The sequence below is a fragment of the Bufo bufo genome, chromosome 1, assembly GCF_905171765.1.
Source record: "Bufo bufo chromosome 1, aBufBuf1.1, whole genome shotgun sequence".
Classification (NCBI taxonomy): domain Eukaryota; kingdom Metazoa; phylum Chordata; class Amphibia; order Anura; family Bufonidae; genus Bufo; species Bufo bufo.
This window is the reverse complement of record NC_053389.1, coordinates 734882723-734901634: the sequence shown is the minus strand read 5'-3', so window position 1 is coordinate 734901634 and position 18912 is coordinate 734882723. Positions and strand designations below refer to the sequence as shown.

Below are 18912 nucleotides of genomic sequence, written 5' to 3'. Positions count from 1 at the left end.
GACCGCCGAACGTGATGGCCTAGGCAAAGCCACGGCGCTACTGTGAGCACCAGTGCCTTCTCAAACAGCTGATCAACACGGGTCCGGGGTTTCGGACCTCCACCGATCAGATACTTACGACCTACTAGAAGATAGGTCATCACTCAAAATCTTGGAAAACCCCATTTGATTAACATGGCTATATGATGACAAACAGAGGTCTGAGAGATGCTCATCAGCCAATCTTCCAAAGACTGTAAATTAAAAAGAAAAATAACAAAATTTGCAAATCCAAACATTTTTTGAAAAACCACTTTGCTACAAAAAAAATTAAAAATTATATATATAAAATACTGAAACATAAAAAACATTTCTCCACTGAAAGCATTACATATGGAAACAGAAATAAAGGGTTGTCCATTTCTGAAACTGCACAGGGTTAAGTAGGACGTCTTTTTGGTACAGAGCCTGGCTTTGTGAACCAATAAAATCCCACACCGACCATCACACTCCATCATTTGCCGTTTCTTTGTCTGCTGCAGAGGAGCACAATGAAATCCAGGCTTGTACCAATGCTAAATCTCCTCAAACACCCTCCAAGAAACCCTTTTTTTCTGCAGCAGCCAACATATAAAACAGCCTTGCATTGTGTCCCAGGAATCGGTCTCCTGGAAGGGGCATATTCACCACACACACCCAGCTCATCACAATACAGTTTCAAACCATATATCCTTTAATCCTATGCTTCAGTGTATCTTCTATCTGAGCACTGCTTACAAGTATTCTAGATATAACATTCTAGATTAGGTTTGCTGAAACCTACAGTGCAAAAGGGAGGGAAAAGGGGGGAGGGGGGGGGGGTCATAGTAAAAATCACACCATAACACCAGAAGCATCGAGCTTTAACCCATAGGAACAAGTCTATGATATTTAAAACAAAATCTGTAGTATCTATGGCAGAATCTGATAAAATGAACAGCCATTTAAAGCCTTCCTGACAAAGGAGTCAATGAAACCCTAAGGATCCCACTGCAATTAAAAGAATCACAATGCCCTCACATATTTAAAAAGAGCATGATTACTGGCGTCATGAAACCCCTTACTTTAACCCTTTCACACAATAACCTTCATTTGCTAACCCAAGAGAAGAGGAGAGTAAACTAAACAGATCAATGAGACCCTAGTTCCTAGAAACCCAACGACAATGAACAATGAGAGGCACTTACATTGGAATGATCCGGTGGAATTAAAACAGAAAAACAAAAAGAAAAACGGTAAAAATGAGGAAGCACAAGAAGAAGGAAGAGAAGTCCTGGGGCTTTAAAGGACGTGAGAGTAGAAGTGGTGAGCAGGAAGCGGCTTATAGATTCAGCCTACACACACCTCACCCTCCCCCCTCCTAACAGCTGTAGGGGCCATTAGCCCTGTCAAACAGCACACGTACATTCTGCATACAGCACACAGGCTCGCTCTGCTGCAAATTTAGGAGAGAACGGTCGCTAAAAAACACAAACAGGCGGTCCTTCTCTCCATGGACAACAGCTATATGGCAGCAGAGGCAAAGGCAGCATTCTGTGTCGCCCCGGTGGCCTTGCCGGTTGACTCTGCTCATTTATACAAACAGAGTAAGGCTGCAATTACTTTATCGTTCGGTGTGTTTTTTATGTCTAAGATGATGCTTGCTAGCGGGAAAAGAAAAGCCGGTTCTCTCCGCTGTTCCGAAACCATTCGTTTTTGGCATGAAGTTTCACGTCTCCCTGGCATAGGGCACGAGGAAAGGCAGAGAGCGCTCCCATTCTTTTCCTGCTCTTAGTCCCAATCTCCCCGTATGATGTAATCTGGAGAGCACTGACAGATAAAGCGGAGTCCACCCTTCTACGGCTGCGTAAGGCTGTCTGCCAATCAGAGGCTGGGCATAGCTTCCGTAGCGCAAAGGGCAACACTTTCTACTACAATACTACCATAATTAGATGGTTTCCCGACAGCAGTAGACCTACGGATTCTTATGCCACGATCTTTCAATGGACCTGCTTGTAGAAGAACACTAGATACTATAAAAAGGTAAGGACATCGGGTCTATAGAACTCTGAGTTCAGTATTATAGCGATCACATAACCAGTTAAACACGGTCTACTCAGTTAGCTGAAAGTGAATGCGTTTGAAGGGCATGGCCAATATGTGACATAGCCAATATGTGAAATCCGTAGCATTCCATTCAGACTAACCATTCTTCATCCACTGGTCTAGCTCGTAAAGACAATCGCCAACCTCAAATCATTTCAGAACTGCATATTTCTAGCAGAATACATCTACCACCTTTACGGAGAATCCTTTGACCAGGATACACATGCAACCCCAACCAATTAATTAAACGGTCATTCGAGAATGCTGGCAGTAGTTCGAAAGCAATGGTAATTTGTTCAGGCCTCATGAAGTTGGCTGGAATGGGCATACATCCGATCCAGCAATTGCAAAAGAAAATCTAGGAAAATGCTTAACAAAAAAAAAAAACATAAGTGTTTGTTAAAAAATAAAAAATAAAATTATATATAGACCTCTATGAAAAGTATTGATTTCATCAGATCAAGTAGGACACCTTGCCATCATCTAGGTGAATTGCAAAATGACCTGAGTCAAGTTGACAAAAACACTTTAGGCTACTTTCACACTGGCGTTTTGGCTTTCCGTTCAGGGCTCTCACAAGCGGTCCAAAACGGATCAGTTTTGCCCTAAAGCATTCTGAATGGAAAAGGATCCGCTCAGAACGCATCAGTTTGCCTCTGATCAGTCTTCATTCCGCTCTGGAGGCGGACACCAAAACGCGTACACAATTTGGCACAATAGAAAATGGATCCGTCCCCCATTGACTTTCAATGGTGTTCAAGTCGGATCAGTCATGGCTATAGAAGACAAAATACAACCGGATCCGTTCATGACGGATGCATGCGGTTGTATTCTGGTAACGCAAGCGTTTCTGCGGATCCGCAAAAAACGCTAGTGTGAAAGTAGCCTTAGAGAATCATGGCCCCACCATTTAGAAACCTAAAGACCCAAACAGAAGAAAGACCATACTGATGTACTCTTCATATGCTCCACAGTAGTCAAAGCTAATAATGATACTCAAAGGATATAATGATAGACTCCAATTAAAGAAGTTGTCTCACAAAGACATCCCTTGTCTAGAAGACTAGTAGCGCCTACCAACCTCATGGTAGTGGTGGTGGGCGTAATTCATTTGAGTGCCCCTTATAGGACACAGAATGGAACTGCTCTGTGAGACATGCTGCCAGTCTACGGATGGCTATCCACTAGAATGGCCTTCATGTAATGTTATATTTCCCCTACAAGAAGGGAAGAAGCGAAGGATGGGAGAAGTTGGAAACGAGAAAAAAAAAAAAAGGGGGGGGGGGGGGGGGAGAAAACTTAATTTCTTAGCCGAATCACTGAGTTAGAAGTGAATCAACTTGTGGATCAAAAAAAGAACTTCCTTATGTCTCTCTAAGGGTACGCCCACAAGGAATGGATATGCCACAGCGGATCTGTGTTCGGCAAATAGTCAGTGCTTTAGGTTACTTCCTCACTAGCGTTTTTACTGGATCTGGCAGGGTTCAACAAAAACGCTTCAGTTTCTGATAATACAACCGCCTGCATCCGTTTATCCGGTTGTATTATCTTTAACATGGCCAAGACGGATCCATCACGTACTCCATTAAAAGTCAATGGGGGACGGATCCGTTTTCAGTTGTGGCAGAGAAAACTGATCCCCATTGACTTGCATTAGGGGTCTTGCTCCGCATCCCAGGATGGAAAGCAAACTACAACATGTTGCGGTTTGCTGTCCGGTATGGGAACGCAACTAAACGGAACGGAATGCATTTTGGAGCATTCTGTTCTGTTCAGTTTTGTCCCTATTGACAATGAATGGGGACAAAGCTGAAGCGTTTTTATTCTGGTATTGAGCCCCTATGACGGATCTCAGTACCGTAAAACTAAAATGCTAGTGTGAAAGTACCAGCAAAGTAGATAAAATATCATCATAAATTAACCTCTGGTGTAGATGTTAAAATGCATGGGTGACACATTCCCATTTTATTATAGAGACACACATTTTTTTCTAATCAATTTATATTTACTGATTGCAGATTTATTCTATCTCCTAACTATGATTATGGGGTGGCCATCTTGGCTAAGCTATTGTTAACAGTATTTAGAGATTTCCATTGGAAACTTTTCTAGTCATGCTCTGTGACCTGAGCAGAGGTCCGGAGGGAGAAGATATGAATGGCGGATTGTGTTTTATCTATTATATAGGTGACATCAGTCATTGTAATCCAGCCTATCATAAATGAGAGGACTGTAAATAATTAGAACAGAACAGTTCAAAATCTGCAGGATTAAGATATTTCTTCTTTAAATATAGGCAGGGGTGGACATACCGCCTGTGCAGCAGGTTCGGCTGCACAGGGGCCCAGTGCAGGAGGGGGCCCCTTATTAACGGTGGCAGGGGGAGATGAGCGCATTGTGGAAGAGCTCATAACTCTATATTGCCGTGGCGGGTAGGGGAGAGGCGTCTCCCTTACCCAGTCCTCTCATAGGCTGCAGACCTAGTGCCTATAACCTATCAGAGGCCGACACAGGCGGCACGATGATATCATCACGCCGCCTGAGCCGTACAGCACGGGACACAGGCCGGAAGAAGCCTGCATCGCATCGCTGAAAGTGGCAAGGAGGTAAGTACAAGTGTTTATTTATTTATTTACGCTTTGCTAGGGGTCGTATCTGGCACTCATGGGGGCATCTACTGGGGGCCCTATCTTATATACTGTTACACATGGGGGGCACTATGGAGGAGGAGGAGCACTATGGGGGCCTATTTTAAATACTGACACATGGGGGGCACTATGGAGGGGGAGGAGTACTATTGGGGGCCCTATCTTATATACTTGCACACATGGGGGGGGACTATGGAGGGGGAGCAATATGGGGGCTTTATCTTATATAATGGCACAAAAATGGGGGGCACTATGGAGAAGAGGGGAGAGCAGCACTATGGGGGCATCTTCTGGGGCCCCATCTTATATACTAGCACACATGGGGGGCACTATGGAGAATGGGGGGAGAGGAGCACTATTGCGGTCATTATATAGGGGCATTGTACTGGCACACATTATGGGGGCATTTTATACTGGCACATTATGTCAGGCACCATGGGGACAAGGGGAGGCGCACTATCGGGACACAATATAGGAGTATTTTATACTGGCGCAAATTATAGGGCACTATGGGGACCTTGGCTCAACTGGGGGCACTAAGGGTTTTTTGGGCACACAGTAGGGAGCATTGGCACACATTATGAGGGCACTATGGGGACATTGGCTCTACAGGGGGCACCAAGAGGAGGTTTTTTTTTTATACTGCCACACAACAGGACATTTTTATGTACTGGCGCACATTATAAAGAGAATTATTACTACCAGGGCATTATGGTGGGCTTTATTATAGTTGAGGGACTATGAGGAACATGAGCATATGAGCACTATGGAAGCATTATTACTTCTGGGGCACATTATTACTGTAGGGGCACTATTACTACTACCTGTTGGCTGGTAGATACTTTTTTCTATTGGTGGGACTTTGGGGAGCACTAATACTGTGGGGGGCACCCTGGCACGGCATCAGCTTAGCACAATTATTTTTGGGGAACATTAGGTTTACACTAGTAGGCCTCTTTCACACGGGCGTCACGTTTTGGCTCAGGGTGCATTGCTGCACGCGAGTGATAAAACAAACTGAATGTGGTACCCAGACCCGAACTTATTCACTAAAGTTCAGGTTTGGGTTAGGTGTTGTGTAGATGTAATTATTTTCCCTTACAACATGGTTATAATTAACTCACCTCAATCCACTTGTTCGCGCAGCCCGGCTTCTCTTCTTTCTTCAGGACCTGGGTAAAGGACCTGTGGTGACATCACTGCGCTCATCACATGGTCCATCACCATGGTAAAGCATCATGTGATGGACCATGTGATGAGCGCAGTGACGTCACCACAGGTCCTTTTCCTACTGCACAGCAAAGAAAAAGAAGGAAGAGAAGCCGGGCTGCGCGAACAAGTGGATTAAGGTGAGTTAAATTATTATTATTTTTTTAACCCCTCCAGCCCTATTTTCCTAAGCATTCTGTATTCAGAATGCTATTATTTTCCCTTATAACCATGTTATAAGGGAAAATAATATAATGATCGGGTCCCCATCCCGATCATCTCCTAGCAACAATGCGTGAAAAATCGCACCACATCCGCACTTGCTTGCTTGCGGATGCTTGCGATTTTCACGCAGCCCAATTCACTTCTACGGTTCCTACGTTGCGTGAAAAACACACAAAATAGAGCTTGCTGCGATTTTCACGCAACGCACAAGTGATGCGTGAAAATCACCGCTCATGTGCACAGCCCCATAGAAATGAATGGATCCGGATTCAGTGCCGGTGCAATACGTTCACCTCACGCATTGCACCCGAGCGGAAATCTCGCCCGTGTGAAAGAGGCCTTAGTGTCAGGGACACTGTTTCCTGGGCGCAGTTATTTTTTAGGACACTGTGTGCAAGCTGTAAGAAGGCTGAAGCCAATTCAGAAAAATTAAAATTTGATTTTAATGCAGTCTCCGTACAGCATTAAAACACGTGGGCTGCGTGGAGGCAAAATTCGTAACAGCCGAAGACTCGCGAGACTTATGTGAATTAATTCGGTATTCCTATCTGCAGCTTTAAAAACATTTTAAAATAGGAATTCAAAGTCGGGTCTGGTACCGGCTGGTACCTTGGTACCAAACCAGACTTCGGATTCCTAATTTTAAATGTTTTTAAAGATGCAGACAGGAATATTAAATTAATTCAAAGAAGTCTCACGAGACACCCATAAACTTAAATGTATTTTATTGGGATTGTATGTGATAGACCAACACAAAGTAGTAAGTATGTGAGAAGTGAAAAGAAAGTGATACATGGTTTTCAAATTTTTTAATAAATAAAAATCTGGAAAGTGTGGCGTGCATTTGTATTCAGCTCCCCTGACCACCTTTCGCTGCGCTGCAGTTACAGCTACAAGTCTTTTGGGGTATGTCTCTACCAGCTTCGCACATCTAGAGGCTGAAATTTTTTTTCTTTCCAAAATAGCTCAAGCTCCGTAAGATTGGATGGAGAGCGTCTGTAAACAGAAATGTTCAAGTCTTTCCACAGATTCTCAATGGGATTTAGGTCTGGACTTTGATTGCACCATTCTAACACATGAATGTGCTTGGATCTAAACCAGGGATGCTCAATCTGCTGCCCCTCCAGCTGTTGTAAAACTACAACTTCCATCATGCTCGGCTGTAGGCTTTCCAGGCATGCTGGGAGTTGTAGTTTTGCAACAGCTGGAGGGCCACAGGTTGAGCCTTCCTGATCTAAACCATTCCATTGTAGCTCTGGCTGTATCTTTAGGATCATTGTCCTGCTGGAAGGTGAACCTCCACCCCAGTCTCAAGTCTTTTGCAGCCTCTAACAGGTTTTTCTCCAGGACTACCCTGTATTTGGGTCAATCCACCTTCCCATCCACTCTGACCAGCTGCCCTGTCCTTGCTGAAGAAAAGCATCACCACAGCATGATACTGCCACCGCCCTGTTTCACAGTAGGGATGGTATGTTCAGGGTGATGTGCAGTGTTATTTTTCCGCCAGTCATAGGGGTCACTTATCAAACTGGTGTAAAGTAGAACTGGCTTAGTTGCCCATGGCAACCAGATTCCTCCTTTCATTTTCCAAAGGAGCTGTCTAAAATGAAAGAGGGAATCTGACTGGTTGCCCTAGGCAACTAAGCCAGTTCTACTTTACACAGTATGATAATGATGACTATGGGCCTCTTAGCTGCTTCTCCAAGCAGTGCTCTCCTGATGGAGCGGTCGGTGGATGGCCATGTCTTGGTAGGTTTGCAGTTGTGCCACACCATTTTTGGATGATGGATTGAACAGTGCTCCGTGAGACGTTCAGATAATTAAAAAAAAATATTCTATCATATATAACCTAATCCTGCTTTACACTTCTCCACAACTTTATCCCTGACCCGTCTGGTGTGTTCCTTGGTTTTCATGATACTGTTTGATCACCTTATGTTCACCAACAAACCTCTGAGGCCTTCACAGAACAGCTGTAGTTATACTGAGAATAATTACACACAGGTGGACTCTTTACTAATTGGGTAACTTCTGAAGGCAATTTGTCACACTGGATTTTATTTAGGGGTATCCCAGTACAGGGGAATACAAAATGCATGCCGCACTTTTCTGAGTTTTATTTATTAAAAATTTTGAAAACTACATATTTTCTTTTCACTTCACACATACTTGCTACTTCATGTTGGGTCGTGAAAAAAATGTGGAAAGTTCAAGCGATATGATGAATACTTTTGCTCTCTCTGTCTAAAAATATAAAATTATATATATCCCCAAAGGCATGAAAAGCCATTTCAGAAGTCAATTTGCCCTTGTGGATGATAGGATCTTCACATTGAAATTTGGTTGCACAGGTCTTTCCTGTTTTTTTTTTTTTTTTTAAGAGGACAGCTCCGAATAAAGTCAACATGTGCTTGAAATGTGACATTCCATTTCACAATAGTATCAGGCAGAAAACTCCCCAGCCTTTAGGCCCTCTCCTGTCACCACAGTGCACACCTATAATTTTGGACCCATGTTATCACTCATGGGTCAAACGTATTAAAATGTTCAAAAGCTAGGAATCTTTGCATCCCATTCGACTAACATAACCCTGGAGTAACAACACTAGTATCAGATCAATTAAACTGGGCAAAAGATTTTGTCCTATGCCAAACAGTAAAACATGATATTGTTCCATTTCTGTTCAACGTAATTATGTACTTTCCATGTCACCCAAAATGACGAAAAGGGCTAAGGCAGAGGTGACCAGTTCATAAGAGGTTAGGTGTACATTTTCTCCCTGGTTGTAGACCACAGGACTTGCAGCTCATGTTAGGAACATGAACTGTTTGCTGCTAGTTGCTCTATTCAGATTACGCACTTCGGATCGGGAAGCTCCGATGAGGGCGGGGAAAATTGTGTTGTCATACAAGAGCACGTGCTCCTGCATCACACATGGCCAGAATTCATCAGAATAAAAGGACGAGTACCAGATTTAACCACAGGTCATAGTTCTGACACTGGAGGAAGAAAAATAAATTACGGTAGGAGAACAAAAAGTGGGGGGGGGGGGGGGTTGCAGATTAGGTTTTGAGCTGTAGCAAATAGTTAAGATACTACACTAGGCACAAGCAAGGCTATGAGATATTTGTTCTTCTAATAGCTTCACGTTCAGGCTCGCCGACTCCTAAAAACTTCGCTTTAGAGACTGGATTGTGATTTTTATAGGTTACATTTTAACAGTCTTAACATTCCAAGAGTAAACCAGTAACAGTAACCTCCAAAAGTTTCAATTTTGCATCAGCTCCCCTACAGGAACCTTTAGAGGGTAACACAAGCCTAGTCAATGATTAACCCTTCTTTTCTAGGACTCACACCCACACTATCTGCCGGCAAAGTAACATGTGGTGAGGACTGGAAAATTTGTAACTGCCATGTAGGACAGACCCAAGCCTGAAGTTCAAAAATGAAATATGCTCGCTCTTCATGTCACACTGAAAGCCGAAAGCTGCTCAGACTTTCAAAAAAAAAAAAATTTTCTAGCAGGATGTCACATGCGGTAACCAGTATATCAGATAAAGTCTCCCATTCAAAGGGCAACGCACTACATGGAAATAATGAGAACAACACACAAAGTACATTTTATTGGTTTCATTGGTTGGTAGAAGACTCAGGAATGTCTCTGGTGTGCACATTTAGCTGCACATACACATATATGTGGGGTCAGGAGGAATAGCCAAGAGCCATCTGAAGTGTAGACCAGGTTTACACATAAGGGTAATATGGCACTAATAGGGCCTACATTCTACACTGGATGCAATAGTGTAGAGGACCTATATGGACTATGTCTGAACAGGTTTACACAAACAGCCACCATGTGCATTAGACCTCGAGTGTCAAGGAAACTGGCGACACCACTGGCAAGTCCTTTGTCATCCTGGTTTTTGACACGGTTGCTCGTCAATCATATCATATAAAACCTGTCCCACTACAAAAATAACTTTACATATAGATGTAAGGTGTACGAGATTGAATTATTTTGTAAACTGACTGCATTACCAATGCTATGGTGCTCACTATAGCCAGAGGTGCATTCAAAATTCTTCTGGCTTCAGAGCTGAAATACTTGAAGCTTTTCTTGCTGGCTCTACATCTGCACAGTGCGTGCTCTGGGGATTTGTAGTCTTCACACCAGGCACTGTACAGTAAATGATGTAGGAAAAGTGACCCACTGCCATTATTAGGGACGTGTTAGACTACAAGCTCAAGCAGCCGTATCTGATGGGAACCAAAACCTCTTAAATGGTTAACTTTTTAATGTAAGCCAAATCCATCTACTTATTACATATCTGGTGCTCAAAAGGTCCAGATCCTCTTGTGCCAAGTTACTATGGGTCAGCTGAAGAACGTTGCACATTTTATGAATGTTTGATCTGCTAAGCACAATGGGTACACTTAAATGCAAAAGCATTGTTCGTATGGGCATGTGACCAGTATACGTCTATCAGACGAGATGGTGTCTTAACAGCCGTTACTCCAATTATTTGGAACATAATAGTCACCAAGACAGGCTCAGTGGTGCAGAAACTGCTTACATAGTGACAGTACTTGATAAAAGCTAAGTGCCGAGGCAAAGCTCCTGACACTAACACAAGTTGAAATTCCTTTGTGTTCCTATATATGGGTTTACGGCATAGCTCATGTCCGAGATCCTCATCATTTAAGGACTTTGTTCTCCACAAACACAATGCAGTAGAATGACAAAATGCATCATCATTGTGAATGCATAAACTGTGAAAAACAGACGCAGCAAATTTTTACCCGCTCAACAATATATAGCTAGTTAATCAGTGCTCATTTAAAAGGGGTATGTCATCAATGACAGATCTGGGACCCACACCTCTCCAGAATGGGGCCCCTGAAGTGAAGGGAGAGCAGCCACGCATGCACCGCCACCCTCAGTTAACTGCTATGGGAGTTCTGAAAATAGCCAAGCACTGGAGAACACGGAGGCTGTGCATGTGTAGTGTGCGGTCCACTTTAAGGGACCCATTCTGGAGATAGGAGCGGGTCCCAGAGCCAAGACCCACAGTTCTCTGGCATTAATATCATCACCTGGCGATATGCCGCCAATGTCCCAGATAGGTCCTTAAAGGGATATTCCTCGACTTGGTCAGACTGTTTGCCTTTATATACTTGTTGGCAGCACCTGCACTGCGTATACGGGCGATATGCTGCCCACAAAAGAATGTTCATGCCACCATAAAAGATCAGTTGAGAAACCAGTGCTTGTTCATTTGTCAGCTGATTTACATGCCATCGGGACCTAGCCCATGTAGGAGGGCATAACAATTACAATATGTATAAGTGAGACAATTAAGAATTAACTATAAAGATTTCCACAAATCCATGTATGGACCCTTCACAACCCCCACTTTACAACAAAAGAGGAAAACACAGCCTGCAACCTTTGGTCCACTAGAGATAGGACTAGTCAGCTAATGTCTTGAGGCAGGACTCCGAATCATAGTTCATAGTTTGCAGAAACCACCATACCTGGTTGCTCAGATAGCTCAGCTCAGGGGGTGTGTTATTTTGCCTTCGAGAATACTGAATCTGAAGGTGTGACACCCTATAAATCCTCTTTGTCTCTTTAAACGATTTCGCTCTCCTCCTCCAGAACCACACCTGTTCCTGCAGACCGGTTGGGCAGGTCTACCTGTGCTGCAAGCACCTGCATGATCTGCACTCTTCAGCTGTCTCTTCCTTTTAAAAGCCAGCTGATGTAGAAGATTATTTAAAAGGCCATTGACACCTTTGGTCACGTTTGTATTGCACTGCAATAATGTAATAAAACATTTTCCAACTGGTTTTTATTAAACTTTTTTGCTCAGTTTGGCTTCTGCAGCTTGCATATATTCCAGTACATGGCAAGCTGCAGAAAGCCGTTCAGTTCCATCAGAACGGCTTTTCAAAGATTTATCAAAACTTGTGGATGGGAAAAGTTACTTTGTTGCCCATAGCAACCAATCATATTCTACTTTATGTTCCAATGGAGCTCCGAAACATGAAAGGCTGAAGTACAGGTGCTTGCACCAAGTCCTCCGAGTGACATTGGGGCTCTAGGAGGGGACTTTGGGCTCCTTCAGAATGGGCATGGCTTGGCTCCACAGATGTTAGGAACAGCGTCTTGGGCTCTTTTCAGAGGTAATTTGCATATTGATAAAATTGATTTTCTTAAACTAAAGCATTCATATCTGTGGCAAAGGTATATTGTGCACATGCTATAGGAGATCTGGCAGACCCTATAAATGTAAAATCTAGGCGACAGGATCCCTTTAATTAGCGTTCAACTTACCTGCTACGAGGCTGTCCTTTTAGGCCAGGTCTACGCGACAATAAGTCGCGCAACTACACTGCAACATTTGTCGCGACAATTTTTTATAATGGTACTCTATGATGTCACACTGCGACATGCGACGCAACAGTCGCAGAAAAATCCATCTCTAATTGAGTTTTTGTGACTGTCACCTCACAGTCGCAGCGCGACACCATAGACTTATAAAAATTGCCACGACAAATGTCATGTAGACCTAGCCTTACAGTAAAATCACAATTCCACATTTGCACAACAGCAATTTTGCAGACATGTCTATGTCGCCTCAGCCTTCATGTATACATGTATAGAGCATTGAAACTTGGATTTTTATTCACCTAAAGGGTTTGTCCCATCTGGAAATTTATGGCATACATGGTCATTTACATTTGGACATCCCACAGCAGTGAATGGAAAAAATTGTGCATACTCAGCCTGCTCTGTTCACAGCAATGTGTAATATTAGAGAGAAAGGATAAGTTTACTGGGAAAACTGTACAATAGAAAGGAGGTACTAGGACCCTGTTGCGCCTTCTGTAGCCTGGATGCAAGATGAGATACGGCCTCTAGGCTGGATACAAGATGAGATACGGCCTCCAGGCTGGACACAAGATGAGATACGGCCTCTAGGCTGGACACAAGATGAGATACGGCCTCTAGGCTGGACACAAGATGAGATACGGCCTCCAGCCTGGACACAAGATGAGATACGGCCTCCAGCCTGGACACAAGATGAGATACGGCCTCCAGCCTGGACACAAGATGAGATACAGTTGGGCATGGAGGCCTACAGGTTCTGTATGGTATCCTGCAGTACATATGATGGGCCTGTAGATCCTGGTCACTTGCAGGTTGCTGAAGATGGAATCCCTGCTGGTCCCATAAAACGTTAGATTGGTGATAAATCTGGCGAGCTGGCTGAGATATTCCTGGGAGACCCTTGCTGTGTGTAGGCAAGCAGTATCCAGCTGGAAAATGCCTGTTGGAAGCCCTGCCATGAGAGGCAGCACTTGTAGACACGGGATGTCCTGCACATATCACTGAGTTGTTAGTGTCCCTGGTTTCACTACTAGAGGTGATGACAGTCATGTGATGGCTCCTCAGATCATCACACCAGCATCTGGGGCAGTGGGTTGCTCCTCAGCAAAGGCAGGATTCAAGCGCTCACCACGAGGCCTCCATACTGGAACTCAAACGTTATGGAGCGCAGAAACCTGGATTCCTTGCTAAAGACAATAAGGTTTCAGTCCATAGCAGTCCAAGTTTTTTGTTCACAACACCACTGCAAACAAAAGGCAGTAGTGGCCAGCTGTCAATAGCAGGACAATGGGCACCATGACACCAAATCTTCTGCCAAGTGCCTGGAACTGGTCCGGCCAGAGACAGAGGTGTGTAATGAAGATGCCACCTGTGTCTGAACGGTGGACAACAAAACTGAGGGAGCTGCTCGTGCTTGTGGGTGTATCAAAGGATTCCTTCTACCGGTGTCTGGAGCCTGATCACTATGTGTGCCCTCACATAACCACTGCCCCCGACACCTAGATGGCGGGCAATTCATTGAAACGTCAATCCTGCTTCGATGATGTGCCCCCTCTCAAAAAATGTCAAATGGGCAAAATGTCAGAGTGTTGAAGAGACATGTCTAGCAGTCAATCTCCCACCAAGAGGTACAATACCCAGAAGTAGCCTCTGAGAGCCTTTTTATAGAGCAGTGGGGGAAGTGTAGTAAGAAAAAAATAAGTATATACAGTATGGGATTGCTCTGTTTTTTTCCTGACCCTATACAACCACTTTAAAGGGTACCTGCACACAAGTGTAAGTGAACGCACATCTCACCCTTCATTGAAAAAAGGTTGAAAACCACCGCAAACATATTTGACATTCAGATTTGGAAATCCACAATGCAGGACAATTTCCACACAAAAAATAAAAAAACAAACAACTGGGATCTGTGTAATTTCGTACACTTTGCTGGTACCGTACTATGCTGCAGTTTTTCTGCACAGGAATCTGCGCAGAAAAGCAGCACATTCTGCAACATGTGCAGGTGGCCTAAAGGACATCTGTCAGCAGATTTGTACCCATGAAACTGGCTGACAGGTCGTATGTGCGCTTGGCAGCTGAAGGCATCTGTGTTGGGCCCATGTTTATACGTGTCCGCATTGGTAAGATTTTTTTTTATATATGCAAATGAGCCTCTAGGAGCAACGGGGGTGTTGTCGTTACTCCTAGAGGCTCCGCTTTCTCTAACTGCTGCGCCCTCTATTGACAGGGCCATGCATGGTGTTGTTTACACTGCCTGGCCCTGTCAAAGTGCATAGAGATCAGAGCCTCTAGGTGTAACGGTAACGCCCCTGTTGCTACTAGATTCTCATTTCCATATAATAAAACATCATTTTTCTCAGCAATGCGGGCACATAGGAACATGGGACCAACACAGATGCTTTTAACAGGCCAGTTTCATCAGTAAAAATCTGCTGACAGACACACTTCAAGATAAGGAGCTGGTCCCAAGCTTATACAGAGTATAGAAGATCCACTTGGGCAGAATCTCCATAATGAAGAGGTCACATGTCATGTCTACTATACTTGGTTCACAAGAACACTGTACACACAAAGGGTGAAAAAATATAACAGCTCCTTCATGACTACAGAAAAGATAATGCAATAAATTACTACTGTACATCTATACTATAGCACTCACCTTCACAGGTCAATACTAGGTGGGAGAAGACGGAGCACAACTACCTGACTTCTCACTATAGCTCAGGTGGAGTCTAATGGCTTATTTATTTGCCGCTAGGATCATCTACATGAAGGTGCAGACATCTTTGTGCTGTTCAGACTCGCCCTGTGCTACAGATCTTCATCAGCGGCGTGACTGTTGCCGTGTTTTCCCAGCCCTAGAGACACAACAACTGCTGCACCTTGCTAAAGGAGGGTGTGGGGAGGAAGACATTTTAGGATAACTATTCCTAATCCAAGAACAGCAGAAGACAACCCCATTAAGAAGAGACTTTAGAGCCAACCAATTGCCTCTACAGTCCATTTGTTATGGGCCGATTCACATATAGCCGATGAGCCCCGATTCGGGATCTGTCCTTTATTGGTAATACAATTAAGAATGGATGTGGCCATGTTCTGGAGGGTGGGCCCAAGGAAACCAAGTCATCCCTGGTCCATGACATTCCATTCGGAACACTGGATCCAAGAATATAGGAACATTAGGCTTAAAGGGGCTGTCTCAAGACAGTATAATTCTACTACAGGGGCTGTCTCAAGTCAGTAAATGGCAATCATCTAGAGAAAGTTAATACAAGGCACTTACTAATGTATTGTGATTGTCCATATTGCTTATATGTTGGATTTTTCCATCACATTACGGTTATGACCACCCTGCAATCCAGCAGTGTTGGCTGTGCTTGCACACTATAGGAAACCACACCAGCCTGTGTGCACTCTTGCACCGGAGAGGCCGGCACCTTTCCTTATAGTGTACAAGAACGGCCACCGCTGCTGGACTGCATGGTGGTCATAACCATGGAAACATGCAGTGTATAAGGTGATGGAAAAAATAAATCCAGCCAATGAAGGAGGCAATATGGACAATCACAATACATTAGTAAGTGCCTTGTATTAACTTTCTCTAGATGATAAATGCCATTTACTGACTTGAGACAGCCCCTTTAATGCAAAGCTGTAGTAGAATTATTTCTTAGAAGAAAGAACCTGTACATTATAATAAATGACACAACCATGCTTTAGATTTGGTACTTGGGGTAAATTGAGGAGCTTGCACCATCCTGCAATTTCTGAGCTTACATGGTTAAAGGCGAAAGCAGGCAAATATAACATTTAGATAAAGCATTTTCCATCCCGTATAGTATAACGGACAGATAGGAGCCTAAATGTCGGCCTGTGGCTCCCCAGACCGGCAGAGAGGACTATTGACTACACTCGGTTACATCACGGTGTGAACGCGGGAGCAGAGAACTTTCCCCCCCCCCGGCCATTATCTTTTGGTAAGCGGTCGAAGTCATTCTGCAGGCCATCGCAGTTTTGCTTCTACTGTAAGTGCGTGCAAGCGGGAAAACTGCGTGTTCTCCTCTGATGTGACGTGTGAGGGATGCGATGTTTGTAAACTACAGAGACACGTGACTTGGGGATCTGTGACTCCGCCAGAGACGAGAAAAGCAAGGTCTGCCTGCCAGAAGAGGGGCGGTGAGGAGATGTTTCCTAGAAAGATGAGGCCCCGTGGTTTTCGCAGAGAACGGAAAAAGCAGCAAATAGGTACGCGCAAAAGCTATTTTTACACGCTACGTCTAACTCTGGAGCAACCTGTTGCCTAGATTAACTCCTTATTCACATAAGCTTATACGCAAGGCCCGGCAGTAACGGCTTGTTTTGTAGAACGTAATACGAGTTCCTGTACAAATATAGCCCTCGGGTCCCATAATTGTGTCAATATCTGATGGGAGGTTTGCTCTGGCGTTTCTCTTTTGATTTGTGTTAGCTTTGGTGCTGGACTCTCTTCCTGTAGCGTATATACTACACATATACCACAAATACGGCTGTGGGAGAATGCAGACTCCTCGATGGTAATGCCCTGCTCACTACAACACAACAGATTTATAGTCCAGTAAAAGGCTCCGGCTTTATATTATAGATATTATATATATATATATATATATATATATATACACACACACACATATACACACACACATACATACATACACATACATACACACACCACACACACGTTTCATGAGCTGGGTTTCTGCCATTACCACGCCCGGTGGTCACAGGCAGTCATTAGATCAGGAACAGGTAAGTTAATGTGAGGAAGGTAGCTGGCGTGTAAGTGCTGGCCATACAGACAAGAGGAGTAGCATACAAGGCGCGATGACGTCAAGAGTGATACATGTGGGAAAATACTAGAGTAACAGAGATGAATGGAGGTCCACGTTGCGCTACTTCCACCCCTGTGGAGTGCAGTATGTCCCGCGTGTACTGCAGAAACAGAGGCATGGAAAAAGGGGGTTTACGCTCAGTATGCACAATGCTGAGTCAGCATTACGTATCCCATGAGGCGGCACAGGTGATGCAGCAGAAGACCCCCGCATCCACCCAAAATGACATTTTAAAAAGCCACTCCTTCAACGGGAAAAACCCTAGAGCCACCGCCTTGCCGATTTAGTTACAAGTTCACACGCTGACCACAATCACCACGCGCACAACACGTGTTCAGGATAGACACTGTACGTCACGCCACAGTTAAAGGGACACATTCCATTCTACTTGGCACCAGCACAACACACTTCCTTTCCTTTAGCGAATTTAAAAACCTTCTGTGCAGAGACGTAATTACACCCAAAAACGTAACCACAGTGAGAAGCAGAGAACTTAAACACCCCCACCCTCTTTACCGGTAAGTAACCGCACTTATGTATGCTGACTATCCGGTAATTGGGTGCATTGGGATCATTTTATTAGCTACATTCTGGCAAGTGAAACGCGCAAGGTTACATGAAGGGGTTAATTTGTACCTACCGTCACAGTCGGCGCTTGTTCATTCGGCAGAATGTCGGAGCCGTCCTTATTTACAACCTGGAAGGAGATTTAAAAAAAATAATATATAAAAATAAAAAAATAAAAATTAAAGCTATTAAAAAAAAAGGTAAGGAAGAGGAAAGCCGGAGTATTAAGGGTGAGATGTCCTATCCCTCAAACCCTGCGTCTGGGATCCTTGGCCGGATGCCGAAGGAAATGGGATTTAAATGATATGTTTACCCGGCTCCCACAGACCACAATGTCTAGGTGTCCCTAGCAAATATGAAAGCGGACAGACAGAACAATAACCTTTTGTGTAAAAGGATCTGGCGACAAAATCCTAAACACAGTTGATTACCAGCAGCCATTTTAGGTCTGCTCCTATAAAGACACTGGTGCAATGGCTTTTTTTTTTTATGAACTCCCTCCCTCTTCTTTTCTGCCAGACGCTGGGATCATTATCATAAGACGGCAGCTCTTAGTACCTCTCCTACCCCCAACACATGATATGTGACATGCCCCCTCCCTTCCTCACTTGCAGTAGTAGGGAGTCCGAGGCACAGAGAGAGCAGGGAGGGAGGGGTGGGGGCTGGGTTCTGTAATGCCGGATTTTTTTTCCTCCAGATCTTAACAGGGAGAGCAGACCATGTGGTTTCCCTCCCAGCAATTCAAGGCTGCTGGAATCTGCGGACTGGACTACAGGGAATGAGCGGCGGAGCTGTCAAATTGGGAGGGTGGGGGGTTAGCGACAGAAAATCAATCTGTATGGACGTGCTACATGCACAAATAAAACGTCCTCGATGGCACAGGCTTCCTCCT

General features: G+C 44.2%; 1 protein-coding gene and 1 long non-coding RNA gene across 8 annotated transcripts in view; one reads left to right on the top strand and one right to left on the bottom strand.

Moving 5' to 3' along the window:
* The window catches only part of TET3 (tet methylcytosine dioxygenase 3), an 80968-nt gene that overhangs the window by 42999 nt on the left and 19057 nt on the right, over window positions 1-18912 (bottom strand). Inside the window, exons 1-2 of one of the 7 annotated variants that reach the window (XM_040414397.1) lie at window positions 18579-18641; window positions 18094-18150 (exon numbers count right to left, since the gene is read on the bottom strand). The exons of 1 other annotated variant lie outside the window; for it this stretch is intronic. Coding sequence is in view for 2 of the 6 variants with exons in the window: in XM_040414394.1 (XP_040270328.1) it covers window positions 1621-1743 (123 nt within the window). In the remaining 4 variants the exon portion in view is untranslated. Of the gene's footprint in view, window positions 1-1205; window positions 2022-15244; window positions 15309-18093; window positions 18151-18402; window positions 18516-18578; window positions 18642-18912 lie in introns of those variants that run through there. 5 more of the 7 variants (XM_040414396.1, XM_040414392.1, XM_040414399.1 and 2 more) reach the window with 5 other exon arrangements.
* Window positions 9135-12020, top strand: LOC120986075. Its single transcript, XR_005775633.1, has 3 exons — window positions 9135-9208; window positions 9533-9799; window positions 11845-12020. It is a non-coding gene; the product is annotated as an uncharacterized LOC120986075 (long non-coding RNA).